Source organism: Gambusia affinis, linkage group LG07, assembly GCF_019740435.1.
Source record: "Gambusia affinis linkage group LG07, SWU_Gaff_1.0, whole genome shotgun sequence".
Classification (NCBI taxonomy): Eukaryota; Metazoa; Chordata; class Actinopteri; order Cyprinodontiformes; family Poeciliidae; genus Gambusia; species Gambusia affinis.
In genome coordinates this window covers 11,797,125-11,815,377 of record NC_057874.1, presented here as the reverse complement: position 1 = coordinate 11,815,377, position 18,253 = coordinate 11,797,125, and the positions used below count along the sequence as shown (strand labels likewise).

Below are 18,253 nucleotides of genomic sequence, written 5' to 3'. Positions count from 1 at the left end.
TCTAGTTCAGTTACTTTATAATAATTTATCTTCCCATATAATTATTGTTGGAGATGTCTGAGTTAAAGAGAAACATTAACATTTTTAGCCTTTAGTTTCTCATTTCCATCCTGTTGAGACATGAATATCAGGTGTTGCTCTGTGTAACTGCGTCTTCCATGTCTCTGTTTGGTTTCCTGCCAAAATACTTTTTCAATAGAAAAAGCCAATACTTTCTTACTTACTCATAAACTTTTTATTGGTACAAGGCTGTTTTTACTTAGACGGGGGAAAAACATCTTGTTTTATTCACGGTTCACCACAAGTAAATGACATTTAGATTACGACACTATGAGACACAAAGCCATTTAAATCTTTAATATTAAAATAAACATTTTATTTATTAATTTGCAGCACAAAAATAGAAAAAAGAGCTCAAACATGACAAAAGTGTTCAACTGCATTGAACCTTCCCTCTATATATTGGCCTTTCCTAAAAGATGTCCAGTTTATTTTGTGGGTGACTTTATCTATCCATCCCCTCTACATGGACCATCCTAATTACATATATTAGTATCAATATGTATTGTATTGATGGTCCATCCATCAAAAGTTGGAAACCAAACGATCAGTGCAGGTTTGCCACTTCTTGTAGTTCTATCTCATTCTTTAAAACAGACATTATTGGGATGTGCTGTGGTGGTGCAGGGGTTAAGCACAGCCCACATAAGGAGACCTTGGTCCTCGACGCAGCCAGTCGAGGGTTTGATTCCCAGCCTGGTGACCCTTGCTGCATGTCTTCCCCCTTCTTTCATTACCCACTTTCCTGTCAATTAACTATCAAATAAAGGCCACAAGAGCCACTAAAACCTTTTAAAAAAACAGACATTATTATAACACACACATTTCCAAATCATGACATGAACACTGGGTGATTCTTCTTAATCTGTATAATTCATACCACTGAGTGAGGCCAGGCCTCATTTTGATAAATACATTGTGGTAAATATAGCTACTGCCTTCCTCTGCTCTCTGTGTCTAACTAGGTAAAATCATCACCAGTCATCCCTGCAGGGCTCGGTCCAGCACATGTTCATCCTGCACTGGGAATGGCATGGTGACGCGGAGCTGCCTGTTCTCCTCCATGGTGCGCTGGATCGTCTCATAGGCGTTTGTGTTTCCAGACCAGCAGCGACGAGCCACCTGCAACGAGCAGAACCACACAGGAATGCAGCCGACCAGAGCAACGACTCCACGCCGATGCATCAAGCTGCTGCTCCACCTGCAGCCTCACCCCGTTGGAAACGTCCCAGTTGAGCATCAACCTGGCGCGCTTTGCCGCCTCGTCGGAGCCGTCCAGCAGCAAACCGAATCCTCCGTTTATTACCTCTCCCCTGAGGGCGAGGGACGGACATGAAAACACAGTGATTCACATCGACACAGCCAGATTACTGTTTACTGCCCTCACCAGCCAACACCGCCGCCATTATGCAGAGCGACCCAAGTGGCACCTCTGAAGGCATCGCCAACAAAGTTCTGGACGGCCATATCTGAAGAAAGGAAGCACCGTAAAAACTAAAATGTCTCTTTTATTCTTCTATTGCATGTCTACAGTTGAAAGTTATTGACAATAATACAAAACTGTTATAATTTAAAAAGGATTTTCCAAATGCTGTTAAACTGAGTAAAAATAAAAAGAAAGATAAACAGCTTTTCGTTTCAGTGCATAATTACCGTATTTCACTTTGCACCCATCGATGAAATGATTAATCAAAAGCCAAAAAAATTATTGGGTCAAAATTGCTATTCACCCCTGATGTTATTTGTATACTCTGGTTTTCTGGAGGTAGAACTTTTGGGTTTTGGAAGACAACCAAACCCAAACCAGATTTTGCTGCAAACAACCTCAGGTTTTTTTTTTTTAAATCTTCACAGTTTCTTCTACAAAAGAGGTCTGTTTGTCATAAGTAAACTTAGCATATTTACTCATTAACATAACCAAAGTTGTGTTACTGTTTGACAGCTGAAAACCTGAAATAGTTTCAAAAAGTAAATTCATGAGTGATCAGCTTTGTAAACCTGAAGTTGTAACTACCTGCACATAATCGACAAACTATTTAACTATTTCCTTTTGCAGAGCATACATTAATTGCACTTATTCACATTTTGTCATGTCATAACCGCTAAAGTCATTGAATTATACTGGGATTTTATGTGATAGATCAACATTAAATAGCACATTACTTTGTGGTGAAGGTGAAACACTGCATGATTTTCAAGGGGTGTGAATACTTCTGCAAGTTGCTGAAGCATCAGAAAGTACAAGCAGCAAAAATCTCAAATTTCCATCTGAAGGCATATTCATCATCTTAGCTGTGTATAAAACACACACCTGCACAGAACGCAGAGCCGTCGTACACGTTGGAGGTCTCTCTGAAGGGGCTGTCTGTGCCGCTGACATCATGGTGGTCTCTGCTGATGACCACCGGAGCCTGAAGAAACAGAACAGAAAACAACAACACTGAGATTCACTTGTCAATTCATAATTATTAAGACTTCAGCTGAGTTCATCTTCTTACTGAGACTCTTCCGTCAGCAACAGCCTGGTTTATGGCTAAAGCAATGCACACTCTTCCCTTCTGGTCCGAGTACAAAATCCTAGCTTGAGATCCAACAACCTGAACAAGAAACAACACAGGTTAAAAAATAATCTTTTTATTTTTTTGTTGCCACATAATTTCATAGTTAGAGTTCTTCTTTAGCTGACCATTTTGTGCTTTCCAGCCTCCCTGATCCAGCGGATGTTGTCTCTGTACTGCTGCCTTACATGTTCCGACACGTTGGCAGCGATTTCCTCCAGCACCTTAGCGGTGATGTCGTCGGTTACGGCCAGGTCTTGTGGATCACCAGATGTGCAAACCCAGCGAAACGGCCCAAACCCCAAAGAGAAAATGTCCCTGCAGCAAGAATCTATTACTAAGCTGTACTAACTGGACCAACAAATCCCTGGATATATACTCACCCCATAATATGTTGGACATACGACGGATACCGGAACTCGGTTGCTCCTCCACCAACTTTGCTGACCTCTGCACCTATTAAAGCCAAAAGCATGTTCCTGTTTACTGCTCAAATCTTCCCTGAGTCTCATACTCTTTGTGTCATGTTTTATAAATAACTCACCTGCTCTTTGGGCCTCCAGCAGGAATGCATTGCCGTAATCCCAGAAGAACATACCTGCATCTGATAACTTGTTGATGGCCTTTATGTGTCTTCTGAGACTGTAATTGCATTGGTGAAGTGGTAGTAAAAACAATATCAGCAATGAAATTCTGCACACGGTACAGCTCTGAGATTGATTGAACTGAACCTCTCTTGGACGATGCTCTGGAAGCGTCCAGGATCTGTGGACATGAGCTGGTTGGCCTGGCGGAAGCTGAGTTGGACGGGGTAGTAGCCCCCGTTGTAGGGGTTGTGCAGCGACGTCTGGTCTGAACCCAGATCTACCAGGAGTTCCCCTGTCCTCTCAAACTCCAGCAGCAGTTGCTCCCTGATTACAAACAGAAAAAGTGGACCAATTTCAGCAACAACTGAGCTAAAGTGTTTCATTTTTAACACAGACCCTGACCATGTCTGGTGGAGGTTTTCACAGCTCACTCACCACAAGTCTACGACATTCCCATGGTATCCCAAACTGAGGGGCGTCCTGGAGTTCCTCGCTTCTCTGAGAGACAACAACAGAGAAATATTAAAGATCCTTTCACAGGGAAATTGATCAGTTTTCAAAATACATATTCTTCAAACTTGATTGCAGTTGGATTTGCAAGATAGATTTACTTTTTTGTTTTGTTTTCAGTGCATATCTGAAGATGTATACAAATATCTATGTACTATTGTATTTTCTTGGCTTGCCTTTTCAACTCTATGACCTGAATCAGCATTTATGTGTCCCGTCACAAACATTTCACAGGATTCAATGTGTTTCTGGCCCATTCCTTAGAACTGGTACAACTAACTTGTGGGTACAACTTGTGGGTTGTGTTACTCACAGACGTCTCTTTAACAATGATTTTGCTGTCCTTAAGAAATTTAATGCAAGCAAAATTCATAGAGAAAGACCCGAGCTAGGATTTAAACTCAAGACCTTCTTGCTGCAAAGCAACAGTGCTAACAGGTACCGTTATTATGGATAGCATTTTAACCATCCAACAAAGATATTATTTGTAGGAAATGAATTATGACGATGTGTTGTTCTGTGTTACCGGATGCGTTTGATGCATTGCTCCAAGCTACTGGTCACCTCCATGACCCAACCCTGCTCATGTCTCTTCCTCAGTGGAGCTTCATCCACCTACACAGGAATGACAAACATTTTTCATTTATTCTGGCTCTCAAAAGTGACTTTCAATGAGACAGAGGAACCACTGGAAACCAACCGACCTCGGCAATCACTCCGACACAGCCTGCGATGACAGCCGCTTTGGCCTGGGCGCCGCTCATTCCCCCGAGGCCTGACGTCACGAAGACGCGGCCCCTCAAGTCATCGGTGCCCAGGTACCTCCGACCTGCGTTTAGCACAGTCAGCTGCACAAAGAAAATATTTTTTTTTTTTTAAAAACAAACCTTCAGTTCATTGTGTGCTACAACAATATGGTGCAGTATGTCATGATATGGATTTTTTTTTTTTTTTTTTTTTTTACAAACCATTGTGCCATGAACGATTCCTTGGGGTCCAATGTAGCAGTAACTGCCTGCTGTCATTTGGCCATACCTGTATGCAAACAACAACAGGACACAAATTACACCATGTAGTCGTAACACAGTATAAATACAGTGCTGGTCAGAAGTTTATAAACAATAATTTGCAAGAATGCCAAATTGATTTTAGGCTGTTAAAGATGAGCAGATAAAATGCATTATTGAAGGCCCAACATGAATATGACATTCAAGCCCATGGTGAGTGTATGCAAACTTCTGACTGTCTTCTTTTTCTTGTTTTCCATCACAATCAGTCCAGCAGCTTAGAAAAGACTTACATTGACACACCAAGAGCGAACATCCTCTCATATTGTTCTCTGGAGGAATAATTTGGAATAACCTGAGAAAACGAACAGAACAAACACAGAGAACCAGATGTGAGTTTGTTGTTTGTGTCTGTTGTTAACACGTGGTGTGTGTTCTGCCGGTACCATGCCGTTAGTGATGATGGCCCGAGGAGAGGAAGGCAGGCTGGGGAACAAGCCCATGGGGTGACCGCTGTACATGACCAGAGTTTGCTCCTCAGTCATCTCACTCAGGTAGCGCATCACAAGGCGAAACTGGACTCAGATGCAAACAGTTACTATTCAGCTGTTTAAGTCAGCATATCATATAAGAGATTAATTATATTTTGGGTTTGCTCAGGACTCACCTGGGCCCAGTTACTAAACACCTGCCCGTTCCCTCCATATGTGACGAGCTCCTGGGGAAACTACAGGAGGAGGAAAGTTGGTTTCCTTCATGCCAGGACTGCCCAAGTCCTACTACTATCCTGCAACGTTTAGAGGCATCCCTGCTCCAACACCTGCCACGTGACTGAACTTCCTCCTCTGTAGACGACCGGTTACCAACCGTTCATTTACTCAGTGATATTGGAGTAGGTTTGCACCCAAGCATTGCAGGATAGTTGCTTTTGAGGCCTGAACTTGGACGCCCCTGTTCATGATATGGTTAAATTAGATATGGTTAGTCAAGCAGAGCACAAAATGTTCACCTGAGCAACAGCTGGGTCCAGGTTGTTCATGATCATTAGCATCATGGCTGCTGCTTGTCGTGTGCGGCATGGATACTGATCAATTGGATAGGCTCTGCAGAAGAGACAGGGATTCACATCGTAGCAGCGGTGCAGGAAATTACCTTCAGGCTCAACAGTATTTGGATACAATGCTGGTTAGTAACTTAGATTTTTTATTAGCATCAAGCATAAATTGGTAAAAAAAAAAAAAAATTATTAAATTTTTGAAGATATGATTGAAAGCTGATATTAAAAAAATCCAAACGAAACCTTTTTCACATTTTGTCATGTTACAACTTCCTTCCTTTCATTACAATTTTTTGTGATTGATCCACAAAAAGCCATAAAAAATTGTGGAAGATCAAGAAAATTGACACTTTCTTTCAAAATTTGTATCTATAAAAATCTTAAAAGTATGTAAGCTATCGATTCTCAAATAGATTTTGATCAAAAAGGTGAATATGTTTTGATCCAAACCATTCTGAAGCTCTGGTTGTTCGCTTATTGTCACCGGAAGATGAACCTCCAACCCAGTCTGGTGTCTTTTACTGCCTCTAACAAGTTTTCTTCTGGGATTATCTTGAAATTATCACCATGTATTTCTAAAAAACTTCCCTGCCCCTGCACAAGAAAATATGCTAAAAGTATAATGCTGCCACTACTATGTTTCATCTCAGGTTGACGTGTATTGTTCATTTTCCTGCATACATGCAAGCTTGCATGCAGACCAAAAAAAGCCCCTTTTGGTTCTTCCAAATTTTTGCTTTATTTCATACTTAAATATTTTCCCAAATTCTTTTTTTCTGATGTTTTTCATTTTTTCCCCCTTGCTTAAAGGCCAGATTTTTGGAGTGAATGAGTAATAGTTGTCAGTTTAACAGTGTTTTTCACCCATGTACCGCTGTAGCTTCGCCAGAGTTACCACAGAGTCTCTGTTGCTCACTGATTAATCCTCTCTTTAGATGTCCTTCTATGTCAAATTTTACATGTTATGATTATGAATTGAACAGTTCTCGTTGGAAAGCTCATATCTAGGGCTATCATTTTGTAACCTCTTGTTAATGTTCTCTAGCAAACCTCACAGCCTTTAACAGAGTAGCTGCTGTACTTGTGCTACTCTGTTAAAGCCTCTGAGATTAAAATAAATACACAATGACTCCATTTACTAGTTAGGCAACTTATAAATGAAAACTGCTGCGTGTGATTCTATTTAAGGGTATCAGTGTAACTAGGGTGAACACATCTTTCAGATGTCCATTTGCAAATAAAATGTGTATTTTGTCTTTTATTTTACAATTACGCACTACTCTGTGTTGGTCTATTACGTAAAATTCTGATGAAATACAAGGAAGTTTGTGGTTATAACATAACATAAGAGAATTTGGAAATGTTTGAAAAGTATAAATACTTTTATAAGGCACTGTTGTATAATGACTTAATTCAAACATAGCATTTATGTTACATTAGTTATAAAACCTAAATATATGGCTTTAATTTTTTTCATCGTATTTTTATTTAAATTTAGATGATTGTATGAAGTAAAGGGAATTTCAAGTTATTTAATCCTGTGAAACACTACTGTCTAATTTTGATCCCTGGAAAATCTTAGCCAGGTCTTCATTGGGGGCCCCATACCTCATCCGCACCGCCGGGCAGAAGCGGTACATGTAGATATGTCCGTACTGCCGGAGCTCTTGAGCAAATTCAGATGCAAGAGTTGAATGGTGGGATGGTGGGAAGTAGCGCAGAGCATTTCTCAGTGCCAGCTGTAGAAGGATAAAGACAATTCACTGTGAGTTAGTGAAAGCAGAGACTTGTCTCACAAACCTGTCATTCCTTTTTTCTCAAGTTTTCATGTCAGACGTAAGCTTTCCCTGCTTCCCTCTTTTAATTATTGACTGAGGTGTTTTTTCTGAGCTTGGGCAATCATTTTAGGACCTCTGAAAATAATCAATTTAGAGGTTGGACCAACAGAGAGTGATGCAAGAAAAAATAGAGTGCAGATGAGGCTCTGATTACTGCTCTCAGCTCAATCATTTCCATGGTAAATTTTGATCTTTTAACAGTGTTATCATTCATGCATTATTAACAGGCAGAGATGTAGTTGGTTTTTACTTTTTAATGGATGTTATGCAGGTTTCAGTTTACAGTGCGTATTTAAAAGGTAATGGTAATAGAATCAAAGCTGAAATGCATGCAATAATAACTACAGCTAGAACATCTTCCAATAAAATACTTCCATGAAAGAACAGATGTCAGGAGTTACTCACTCGTTTCTCCTCAGCTGTGAGGTCAGGAGTCCGGACCGGAGCGTGTGGCACATTTGGATCTCTTCCTCGGTTTGGTGGCAAAGGATCCAGGGGTAGACCGCTGCAAAGCTCCTTTAAATCCGACATCCTGGAGACTTTTCTCTGTTATACGTTTGCAGCAGAAACCAAGGAGGCAAAGTTCAGGCCACACACCGATGGTAACTACGACTGATGCAACAAACAAGCATCTGTGTAGAGAGGATCTGTGTATTTATTGGGGTCAGTCCCTCTTCCCTTTCCGTCCCATTGGTTTTTACGTTACCTTTGATCTGGAAGGGTTCACCAATGAAAACACACTAACTCCACAGGGATGTTTGATAATTATTGATCGCTGAAAGAGGCTGAAGTAGCACAGACCGAGCAGACAAACATGGAGACCAACCTCTGTTTTATAACAAAGTGTGATTCAGTGAGTGACAAAATCTGATCCAAATCATTTGGACTCTGATTGTTCACAATTTCTGAGAAATAATGAATTCTCCAAAACTGAAATGCTTGAAATGCTCATTCACTATTTCGGTGCTTTGATTAAATAGGCATTATTAAATATTGAATGTCTTAAATTCTGTTTATAATGAAAGTGGAAAACATTAGCCATCATAATCACAACTTTTTTATATGAAAGCTCAAGCATGTAATCATACAGAAGCAGTCTGGTCATATTCAGTATTTTAGATTTTAAATTAGACTTGATTCAAAATCTAAAAGATGAGCAAGAAACCTTAAAGTTTGCACCAAGCTGAAAGCTGCAACTCAGATGTCCCTCCAGATTGACTGAATATGCAGTTAAGCAATAAAAAAATACTTCGTTGGGGCCCTTGTGATACCCCACATTTAATGCTGCCCTGGACAGTGAGCCATATTACCAAAATTAACACAACTCAGCGGGCTTGGGTTCTGACCTGAATGCTGACCTGCTCGTTTGTGCTGTTCCATCTTTTTTTTAAAAACACTTTATGCATTGCAACATTACCACATGCAGTAAAATAGGTCCACAGCATGATGCTGCCACCACCGTGCTTGATAGTTGGTAATATTCTGGAGTATTCCAGGTCCAAGTAAAAACATTAGTTTTTGATGGTCAGGAAAGTTCCAAGTCAGTTTTACTTGGTTGGTTGCATTAATATTTTAAAAAAATAAAGTGCAACACAATGAAAAGTTACAATGCTTTTTTATTACAAAACTGTAAGCAATTTTCACTGCAATCGTTCTTTTGCTGCACACAAAAGGTTGAGTTTGGTTCAGATGAGGTAAATTCTTCAAGTCTGGTTATAAATTAAGAAGAATAAGTGCAGCCTGAGAGGCAACAGTGGAAACAACACCGAGGAGCTCACAATGAAAAGTGACCAAGTATTATTAACTCTTCATGTCTCTGAGAATTCAGCCACAGGACGGTGAAAATAAAATACACTTTCAGCTTTCTCTGAAATTTTGTAAAGCCTATTTGCAAAAAGGAGGGCACAACCGAAAGTTTAACACACAGGTTACTGCAGTTTTACAATTTCTGAAGTTATGATCAATCAGAGTAGACAGAAAGGCAAACAGAGGTATACACAATGTGCACCCGGTGAACAAGATGAGCTTGGTCCTGTAAGATCACAGACTAAAGTCAAGTAATTAGCTCCTGCTTAACCCATCTTTGACCAGAGCAACCCACAAACCTTAGTGAGTTCTGATAATCTGTAGCAGAATTGATACTGTAACAGTTCTGTTCCATAAATCCCATGAAATGAGTTCTGTTCTGCAGAGAAACCACCTGCCTATAGAAATGATTGTTGACTTGACAGTAGCTGCTGCTGGCCTACAGCTGCATGATCAGCGTGTATGATACGAGTTTGACCCGTTTTGTTTTTGTTTACAGCAAAACAAGCCCTTTTATCATAGTACTTTTAATTCTGATAAATATTAATTAGAGAAATTTGTATGTTTTCTTTTCTTTCCAGATGTTTAACAAGATGCCTGAATGTGAAATGAGCTATGAGCTCCATAGTAAGGCTCTGTATTAGCTCTCTGCTGAGCTCTCTGTGTTAGGCAGTGTGGGATCAGAGTCTTTCTCAGAGCCAGCTGCTGGGTCTGACGGTTCAACAGACATAGATTCCTCAGATGCCTGGCTGGATGGTGCATCATCCTCCTTTGGGTAAAGCTCTGGGTAGCGCTGCAAGCACTCCTGCATGGTCCTGAACTGCTCCAGGCAGTCAGAGCCTTTCACCTCCTCCTTACTGTAGTGGAAGCAGGAGAAGGCGTCCTTGAATTCAGTCCCACAGGGACCGCTGGCCATCCCGCCCAGGCAGGGACAGTTCCAGTTTATCTCCCCACTGGGGAGAATCAGACCTAAACGGATAAGAGTGGAAGTCCAGGTTGAGACGTTGCATAACAGAAATCAGAGACACTCATCCAGAGACCGGCTCACCTTGCTCCTCGTACGGATCGTTGGGGTCTTCCTCTACAAGCTCAGCACTGCTCGGTGTTTCATGATCCTCTTTGGTGACAAATATGATTTTGTCTTTACCTGCAGCAGAAAGCAAAAATATATGACAAACTATTTGAGAAGACCTCACAAAACCAAATCAGATAGAGAGGTTAGAGCTTTAATCTATCACAATCTTGTTTAACAAATTTCAGCTTTCAAAGTTAAAAACTCTTAAATGTTCTGTCACGTTAGGGACATACAGGGATGTTTCCATCCTAATGGATTAGTATCAAAATCCGGTTTCAGACGGAAGCTAAGCAACCTTTATTAATTTAATCTTAGTTATACGCTAGTTGTGACATGCATCTTGTGTGTGCTCAAGGTTAAACCCTGAGATGATCACAGCAGGTTTTCCGTCCGCTCCTAATAGACTTCACAGCCTCAAAATGTCTCACATATAACAATAAATTATTGTTTAGATATTGCATAAGAACCCCAGGGTTAATTTTCTAATCACACTAATAAACTTTAGTGACAGCCTTCCAGAAAAGTTAGCCGCCGGCTAGCTCAGGATGCTCACCTTCCTCCCGGACCGAGCTCATTTCTTCCAGCTGGGACAAGCTACAGGCCTCGTTTGAATTCACTTTAGCAGCCAACAGCTCCCGGAATATATGGTCAAACTTTAAAAATTAAAACACATACAAAAACATCTACGCGTTTCACTACATAGCAAAGAAGCTGTTTCACAACTATCCTTGTTAAAGTATGAAGAGATCATCTTCTTCTTTTTTATCGTTTCCGGTAGCGTCAATGCTCTGCTGCCACCTATAGGTCAAAAACGCCAGAAAATTATAAAAAGCACGCTATTTAATGATTGGTGCAAGTTGCATATGCATTGCTTTAAGAATATTCGTCTATATTTTGAGCAAACAATAAATATTGTAAAGCTTAACCTTCCAGGCCAATAAAGCAACTAACTCAATGACAAAATTTAATTTGCAACTTTTTTACAAATGAATATGACCTTAAATAAGCTGTATTTTGCCATAATAAATTTGTAATAAAAGTAATAAATGCAAATGTGTTTAAATCACATACTATGGATTAACTCCCTAAATAACTAATTAGCAACTTCTGCATCCAAATGAAGTAAAAATTATTTTATTTTTGTAGCATATTGACATAACTTGGACTTAATGTTGTGTTTTGATTATTGATTCTATGTTGCATTGTGTTCTTATGTTTGATATGATGTAAAGCACTTAGAAATGCCTTGATGCTGAAATGTGCTATACAAATAAAATTTGATTGATTGATATCTTAAAAGCATATCTAAAATCGAAATGTCTCAGCAACTGCTGCTGAAGGTTTTGAACTCATACAAACAAAAAATTTGCAATTTAATTACACACGGGACAAGTTATTGAAAAATACTTTTTTCACAAAAGTCTCTTTTATTCAGAATGTTTTTTAAACAAATTTGTTCTGAAATGTTTTATCTTTTTCTTTACATATTCAAAGACTTTATCTTACTCTTAAGACAGAGTCAACATTATTCAATGTGTGGTCTATGTACAGAAACATTTTAAGTTTGTCTGAAAAAAAAGCTAAAAGAGGGAACAATTTCAAAACAAAAGAATCCCCCAGATGTGGCTAACAGGAATGTAGATGAGGTGTGAGCTAATACTGCAGATCCCTGAAAGCCACACATTAAAAGAACAAGAACCAACACTTAGTGGATGAGTGTTCAGAGCACCCCTCTTGAGGCTGGAGCCCAATGTGAGCTCTGAGGCCTCAGCTCCAACCCAAGGTTACACAAAGGAACATTTACAGTATTTGAATCAGCACTTGACAGGCCAGCTCCTGTCCGCACCCTAACCTGATCGGCAGAGAAATAACTAAGCTGAGAGTAAAAGCTTAACTAAAGATGCATCACTAAGCACCCAGGCAGCTGGCAGCCACTTCCTAATTGTGTATGCCTGCATACTGAAGCACTTAATCCTGTGTGGGGAAAACATGTAAAAAAAAGAATAAAATATCACTGCCAGAAGCTATTCAGAAAATCTTGGTTTGAATCTGGAGTTGTGATGACATCCAGCTGAAAGTGGGGTTCTCTTCATCTCCTTTAGGATTTGAGGAGTGAGTAAATGATGTGAAAGTCAGCATGGCGTTCACTTCCCCAAAGCGTCCCATTTCAGCTGGGACTCCTGAAGGTTCCTCAATGTCTTTAGCAGAGCAGATACAGTTCATGGTTGTAAAAAAAAAAAAGAACAAAAATGAAATACAGACAAAACTCAGTAAAAGCTGGCAGGAGATGGCAGGATCACAGCTTCTTTTTTTAGTTTTTTTTTTTTTTAGAAGAACATGGCCGACATGCTGCCTATTTCGCTTTGTTCTTTCACAAAGATTTCAAAGTACTGATAAATGATGGTGACAGCCAGTAAGATACCGGTGCCAGAACCGATGGCACCGAGAAAGTCCGCCATCACCGATAAACCGCCGATGCAAAGTCCACCAAAGGCAGCAGCGGTTGGAATGTACCTAAAAACAAAAACATTTATGGGGAAATTTATTTATGGCTGAAAAAAATTATATATTGTGACAAAATATTAACAAATACAGTCAGAAGTAGATAAAGAAGAGTGAAGACAGTCATCATGTCCAAATGATTTATCTGACCAGATAAACACCATGCAGTGAAAACCGTTTTACCTGTTCAGTTCATGGACCATTGAGGTTTCTCTGTGTCCTCTCATCACCATCTGCTGTTCCTTCAGCTGCTTCGCTACCTGGATGGTGATGAAGAGCACAGCTTGAATACTAAAATAACGTTGAAAACAAACCCACACCTCCACCACTCGACAGACTGCAGCCATGACTTACATCTTTTGCAGAAGAGCCTGAAACTTCGATCCAGGTTTTGGAGAAAAAGGCACATGAGCCGAGCATGAAAAAGATGTAAATTAGTGCATGGACTGGGTCCTCTAGAACAGAACCGAAAGACTCTGGTGGAGAGAGGTAGTAGCAAAGTCCTCCGACAGGATAGGCACGGGCTGGGCCACCTGATGTTGCATCCTGTAATCGTGAACAGGTAAAGAATATTTTATTAAAGAAAAAAAGCCCAAAAACCTAGAACTATTTGAAATACAGGCTTCCTAGAAATTATTTTGCTCAACAAAAACCTTGGTAATAGAAAACTGTCTTATGGTTGGGTTTTGATTTTAAACCGTGCAGTCAACAAGCGAATTGAGTGAAAACATGGACTATATGCAGCAACGTTCAGTGTATGACGAGCTCTGTGTTCATCATAAAAGACAGTAAAATATTACCAAACCATACAGTGCCAACATTTGTAGAAATATCCTGCTCTCAAACCCAGATAAGGCTAATATGTCAGTTCAGCAGCCAACCAAACCTGTAATATTTCACTCTATAGCAGGGGAGAACCAATTTATCGTCCGGACGATTTATCGGTGCAGATTTTCTTAATTTTGGGAGATTGCTGATCGGCAGATTTTTATATGTGAAGACGATCTTATCCACCGATGTCACCAACCTCGGCAAATGTTTAAAAATCAATCACCATGCTTTTCTTTTCTTCTGTGAGAGGTTTAACTGACAAACCGGCCGAACAGGTCATGTCTGCACATTTACAGTTAACAATAGTTATTGCCAGTTCAGCAACTTTCTTGATACATCAAGCAGCATTTCAGACAAAAGACTGGTATTGGCCAAAATCGGAATTGAGTAAGTTTTTAATAGATTGGTAATCGGCCAGAAAACTGCAATCGATGCACTTCAGTTATTCTAACGTTTGAGAATATTTGTTTAGGATTTCCCCGCCAAGTTTGATCTTTCTACATTTACGTACTAAATATTGTTGTTTTTTTTTAACTATACATCTTCACATTTGGATCCTTATTCAGACATGACCATGTTACATCTTCATCACATGTTAGTATATGGTAGAAAAAAAAACCCAAAACTTTAAAATAATATTTTTAAAACACACAGGGAGTCATAAAGTATGTTTCAGTGCTTAAAAAAAAACAACTTAAAAGCACATAAATACTGGTGTACTTACAGACCACGTTCCAAGCAGATTCACCAGGAAATTCCCACTAAAGCGTGTAGAAAGCATCTGGGAGATGACATACAGGTTGGAGACCAAAGCAGACTGCAGGATGATGGGAATGTTGGAGGTGTAGAAAAGCTTGATGGGGTATGTGTTATATTGGCCACGGTAGCGAGCAGATTTGATGGGCAGATCCACTCTGAATCCCTATAAGAAGATCAGATTTTTGTATTAGATGAGGCTTAATTAATAAAGTAGAATCAGTCACAGAAATCATCTTTCTATCAACTTTTTTAATGCGTGTGATTTAGCCTCGACATCAGTATAAACATTGAGACGTTTGCTTATGCACAAACAGGAGAACAATTTATGTCCATGTTCATACTTTAACAGTAATCATTTAATTTTAATGTTTATATATATATTCACTGGACTGCAGTCAGTGTTTTTTGTCATTACGAAGAAAAAGTTACATGTATTTATCTGCTTGATCTGTGATGTGCACAATTGTTGGATACTAATTCAAGGGAATAAACATAAGAGGAATTTGAATTTTACATTTTCATTTTTTTTTTAAATGACAGGGAAAAATAGTCTGACAGTTAGTTTTTTTGACTGAGTCAAATCAAAATGATGATGAGCAACAAAAATGTATTCTGGGTAGGATGCTCTAATCCACTGATGGTTTTGTGTCTTTATAGAGGAACTAAACGTGGAGAGATTTCTATATTGTATTATTTTACAGCAAACATCTGACGAAATAATGCTTTGCATGACCTGGGTCTGTCTACTGGTTTGAACAGCCTCAAACCAAAGACAAAAAACACGCCTAATTTGCATGAATTTTGTTTTTGCGGCTGTTAAAAACTGGCTCACAATTCGCTTGACAGTTGGATGGAAACACAGCTAGAAACAGAAGGAAAGCAACACACCTGAAAGTATATGACTACGGCAAAGACAAACACTGTAGCGATCAGGTTCATGAGGTTGGGGAGGTTCTGCCTGTAGAAGGCCTCCCGGAGAGCCCGCACTTTGTCGGTCCTCGTGGCGAGGAGGTGAAAAAGAGCGATGACTGCTCCCTCAAATTCTGTTCCTGCAACACAAAATTACCAAAGTAATAAATATTCCTGTCATTTCCTAGGAATACAAAACCAAGTTTGAGAAAAGCTAAAAACAGGCACATATTTAATACATCAAGAAATCTATTGGAAGAGTGGTCTCTGGTGGTTTACCTCTTCCTGTGTTCACAGTGGTGGGACTAAAGGCCTTCCAGACGATGGTCTCACAGATGTTGGTGGCGATGAACAGGGAGATTCCTGAACCGAGGCCGTAGCCCTTTTGGAGCAATTCATCCAGGAGCAGCACAATCAGCCCGGCAACAAACAGCTGCAAAGACATACAACCAGTCCAGTTAATACAAATATACACATAAAAAAAAAGATTGCTGGGAGCTTAGCTGTGATATGGCATGAGGTTTGCATTCTACAGAGAGCAAGTCGATGTTAGTCAACATGTAAGTAATAGCTCGATGCAACCTATATGCACTGTTTGGCAGACCTCTTCTAAATTTCTTTAGAAATTTTCTAGTTTGCACATCCTACTTTCAAATGCTTTGATGAGTCAAAACACTTTTTGTCATTCCTACCTGAATGATGATGAGCAAACAGATCCCTGCACCCATCTCTGATGGATCTCCATACATGCCAGTCATCACATAAACAATGGCCTGGCCGATGGTGATGATCATCCCAAACACTGAAAACATCGAAATATTAGATGATCCAAAATACAAATGAAAGTTTTAGATCATAGCCAGGTCTGTTTCATACATTTCTGAGCTCCATTAAAGAGCGCTCTATCCTTTGGGGTGTCTCCAACTTCAATGATCTTAGCTCCGGCCAGCAGCTGCATTATCAGGCCTGAGGTGACAATGGGTGAGATACCCAGCTCCATCAGAGTACCTAGATGAAGGTAGATTCGTTAGCTCATGTCAGAAGGACTTCAGTTTTGCTTAGCATGTTGGACCAATACCTCTATTTGAAGCCATGATGACTCTCATCCAGTAGAATGGATCTGCAGATTCTGAGGACATTATGCCAAAAAGAGGAATCTGAAGGAACAGAGATCATGAGAAAGACTGAATTAGTTAGTATTTAATGAATAAAGTCACTTTTTTTTTCTAAAACTATTAATGACATACATTGACAGAAGGAAATTAGCGTCTGCCACTAAACGGATTTCATATTTTATATGATATTGACAATACAACATTCAGCTTGGTAAAAAGATGAACGTGACAAAAACTAAATAAATATAACTACTTTTTATGAAATGTATTTGTTAGAATGAGAGATAAATAGCACAGTCAATTAAAGACGCGCAAACAGCTTTTACAATGAATTGGATTTGGAGGAATTTTCATTTTATTGTTTGCCAGAGGTGAATTTAAGGGGAAAATATGTTTAGGTAAAAGTATAGAGTTTGTCAATTACAAATTTGTAATTGACAAACTCCAAACTATAGTTAGATAAAGATTAACCTGTTATTTCTAGAGTCAAAGAAACAGCAATGCTTGGCATAATAAGTAGACTGTAGTACATTGAAAGCATTTTTTCTAATTACCTGGCAACACACAAGAAAGATGAAGAGAGTAATTGCCGTCCATAGCACCTTCTCTCTGAACTGGATCTGTTGGACACATATTGTCAGGGATTACAAAAAAAAGGAAGCTTCATAAACCAAGATTAAAGGTCATTCAATGACAAGAAAATAACAACAATATAAATGAAAAATATCTACCTTTCTTTCAGGTTTCTGGATCTCTGGTAGCACCGCACAGAACGGCTTTATTACCTCCAAGAATTTAACTGGAAACAATCAAACATGAGAGTTTTGACTGGGAATAATTGGTGGGGATGAGTAGGACGTGGCATTGAGAGTGGGGCGGACTCAAGGAAAATTTAAATACACAAAATACATAATATTATTAAAAAAATTCATTATTGCGCTGTTGCTGACTGTTTTACAAGTATTCATTTGCATCACATGATTGTAGTAGCTGATTTTATTGACAGTGAGATAAAGATAAGAGCAGATCTGTTATGCATCGTCATCACTAGAATGGCAGTGTTTGAATGAGTGGTTAGCTCATTATAGGTTTCTAGCTAACTCGGTCTGCAGCTTAGAACTTTAGAACAAAAAGAAAAGAAAAAAACTGCATTTATAAAATATTTCTAGTTTGCTGAATTATTTCCACAAATAAGTTTTTGTCAGAAATATTTTACAGCGGTAAAAAAAAAAAGCAACAATTCACACGCTAGCTAGCAACAGAAGCTAAAGTGTACCCTAATAGAGTAAGCTAACTAAGTTAGAAAACAGATTAAACAACAACTTGAGGTTTTCTTCAGAGGCTACGGCCATCAGGCTGATGAAGATTCATTCAAAAAGTAGTACTTACTGCCCATGATGCCTTAACAATTGTCGTATATCCTTTCCCCTCCAGTGAAAATCAGCTCGGAGTGAATCTCAATGACTGACTGACTGAGCCACCGGGAAAAGGAGGAGAAAGACACGTCACCGTTACAGACACGAAGCTCAAAGATTTAAAGAGACAGCGTCGATTTTAGCGGCTTCGCGTAAAACGTATTCATCAGTGGCCATACCTCCTGTTCTCATTGGGTTAAAAGATCAAAGTTATGTTCGTAGGG

At 39.4% G+C, this 18,253-nt stretch overlaps 3 protein-coding genes across 3 annotated transcripts; all 3 read right to left on the bottom strand.

Annotated features, from left to right (window-relative positions):
- Positions 1-212: 212 nt before the first annotated feature.
- On the bottom strand, positions 213-8,245 carry uroc1 (urocanate hydratase 1). Its single transcript, XM_044123362.1, has 19 exons — positions 8,023-8,245; positions 7,388-7,518; positions 5,732-5,825; positions 5,390-5,449; positions 5,169-5,297; positions 5,016-5,077; positions 4,684-4,750; positions 4,420-4,563; positions 4,242-4,330; positions 3,641-3,703; positions 3,350-3,529; positions 3,163-3,260; positions 3,002-3,074; positions 2,747-2,936; positions 2,559-2,657; positions 2,372-2,471; positions 1,448-1,529; positions 1,274-1,373; positions 213-1,182 (listed from the first exon to the last, which is right to left on the bottom strand). Exons 1-19 carry the CDS (start codon positions 8,146-8,148, stop codon positions 1,042-1,044), a joined length of 2,028 nt encoding a protein of 675 aa, XP_043979297.1. The 5' UTR covers positions 8,149-8,245; the 3' UTR covers positions 213-1,041.
- Positions 8,246-9,215: 970 nt separating this feature from the next.
- Positions 9,216-11,294, bottom strand: chchd4b (coiled-coil-helix-coiled-coil-helix domain containing 4b). Its single transcript, XM_044123361.1, has 3 exons — positions 11,052-11,294; positions 10,472-10,570; positions 9,216-10,392 (listed from the first exon to the last, which is right to left on the bottom strand). Exons 1-3 carry the CDS (start codon positions 11,071-11,073, stop codon positions 10,064-10,066), a joined length of 450 nt encoding a protein of 149 aa, XP_043979296.1. The 5' UTR covers positions 11,074-11,294; the 3' UTR covers positions 9,216-10,063.
- A 1,434-nt stretch (positions 11,295-12,728) lies between these two features.
- Positions 12,729-18,146, bottom strand: sec61a1 (SEC61 translocon subunit alpha 1). Its single transcript, XM_044123360.1, has 12 exons — positions 18,004-18,146; positions 17,346-17,413; positions 17,169-17,234; positions 16,578-16,656; positions 16,376-16,507; positions 16,192-16,301; positions 15,779-15,932; positions 15,479-15,639; positions 14,556-14,753; positions 13,355-13,546; positions 13,184-13,260; positions 12,729-13,012 (listed from the first exon to the last, which is right to left on the bottom strand). The coding sequence occupies exons 1-12, from the start codon at positions 18,008-18,010 to the stop codon at positions 12,826-12,828; spliced, it is 1,431 nt and encodes a 476-aa protein (XP_043979295.1). The 5' UTR covers positions 18,011-18,146; the 3' UTR covers positions 12,729-12,825.
- Positions 18,147-18,253: the final 107 nt, after the last annotated feature.

Coding starts and splice junctions, on each gene's coding strand:
- uroc1 (XM_044123362.1), bottom strand. CDS start 8,148: ATGTCGGATTTAAAGGAGCTTTGCAGCGGTCTACCCCTGGATCCTTTG. Junction 5,298..5,389: donor TGTTTAGTAACTGGGCCCAG/GTGAGTCCTGAG, acceptor ATCTGAGTCCAG/TTTCGCCTTGTGATGCGCTA. Junction 3,075..3,162: donor GCTGGAGGCCCAAAGAGCAG/GTGAGTTATTTA, acceptor TGGCTTTAATAG/GTGCAGAGGTCAGCAAAGTT.
- sec61a1 (XM_044123360.1), bottom strand. Junction 16,302..16,375: donor CTTTAATGGAGCTCAGAAAT/GTATGAAACAGA, acceptor CGATGTTTTCAG/TGTTTGGGATGATCATCACC. Junction 14,754..15,478: donor CCGTAGTCATATACTTTCAG/GTGTGTTGCTTT, acceptor ATCTTCTTATAG/GGATTCAGAGTGGATCTGCC.
- chchd4b (XM_044123361.1), bottom strand. CDS start 11,073: ATGAGCTCGGTCCGGGAGGAAG. Junction 10,571..11,051: donor GAGCTCGGTCCGGGAGGAAG/GTGAGCATCCTG, acceptor TTTCTGCTGCAG/GTAAAGACAAAATCATATTT. Junction 10,393..10,471: donor CGATCCGTACGAGGAGCAAG/GTGAGCCGGTCT, acceptor TTATCCGTTTAG/GTCTGATTCTCCCCAGTGGG.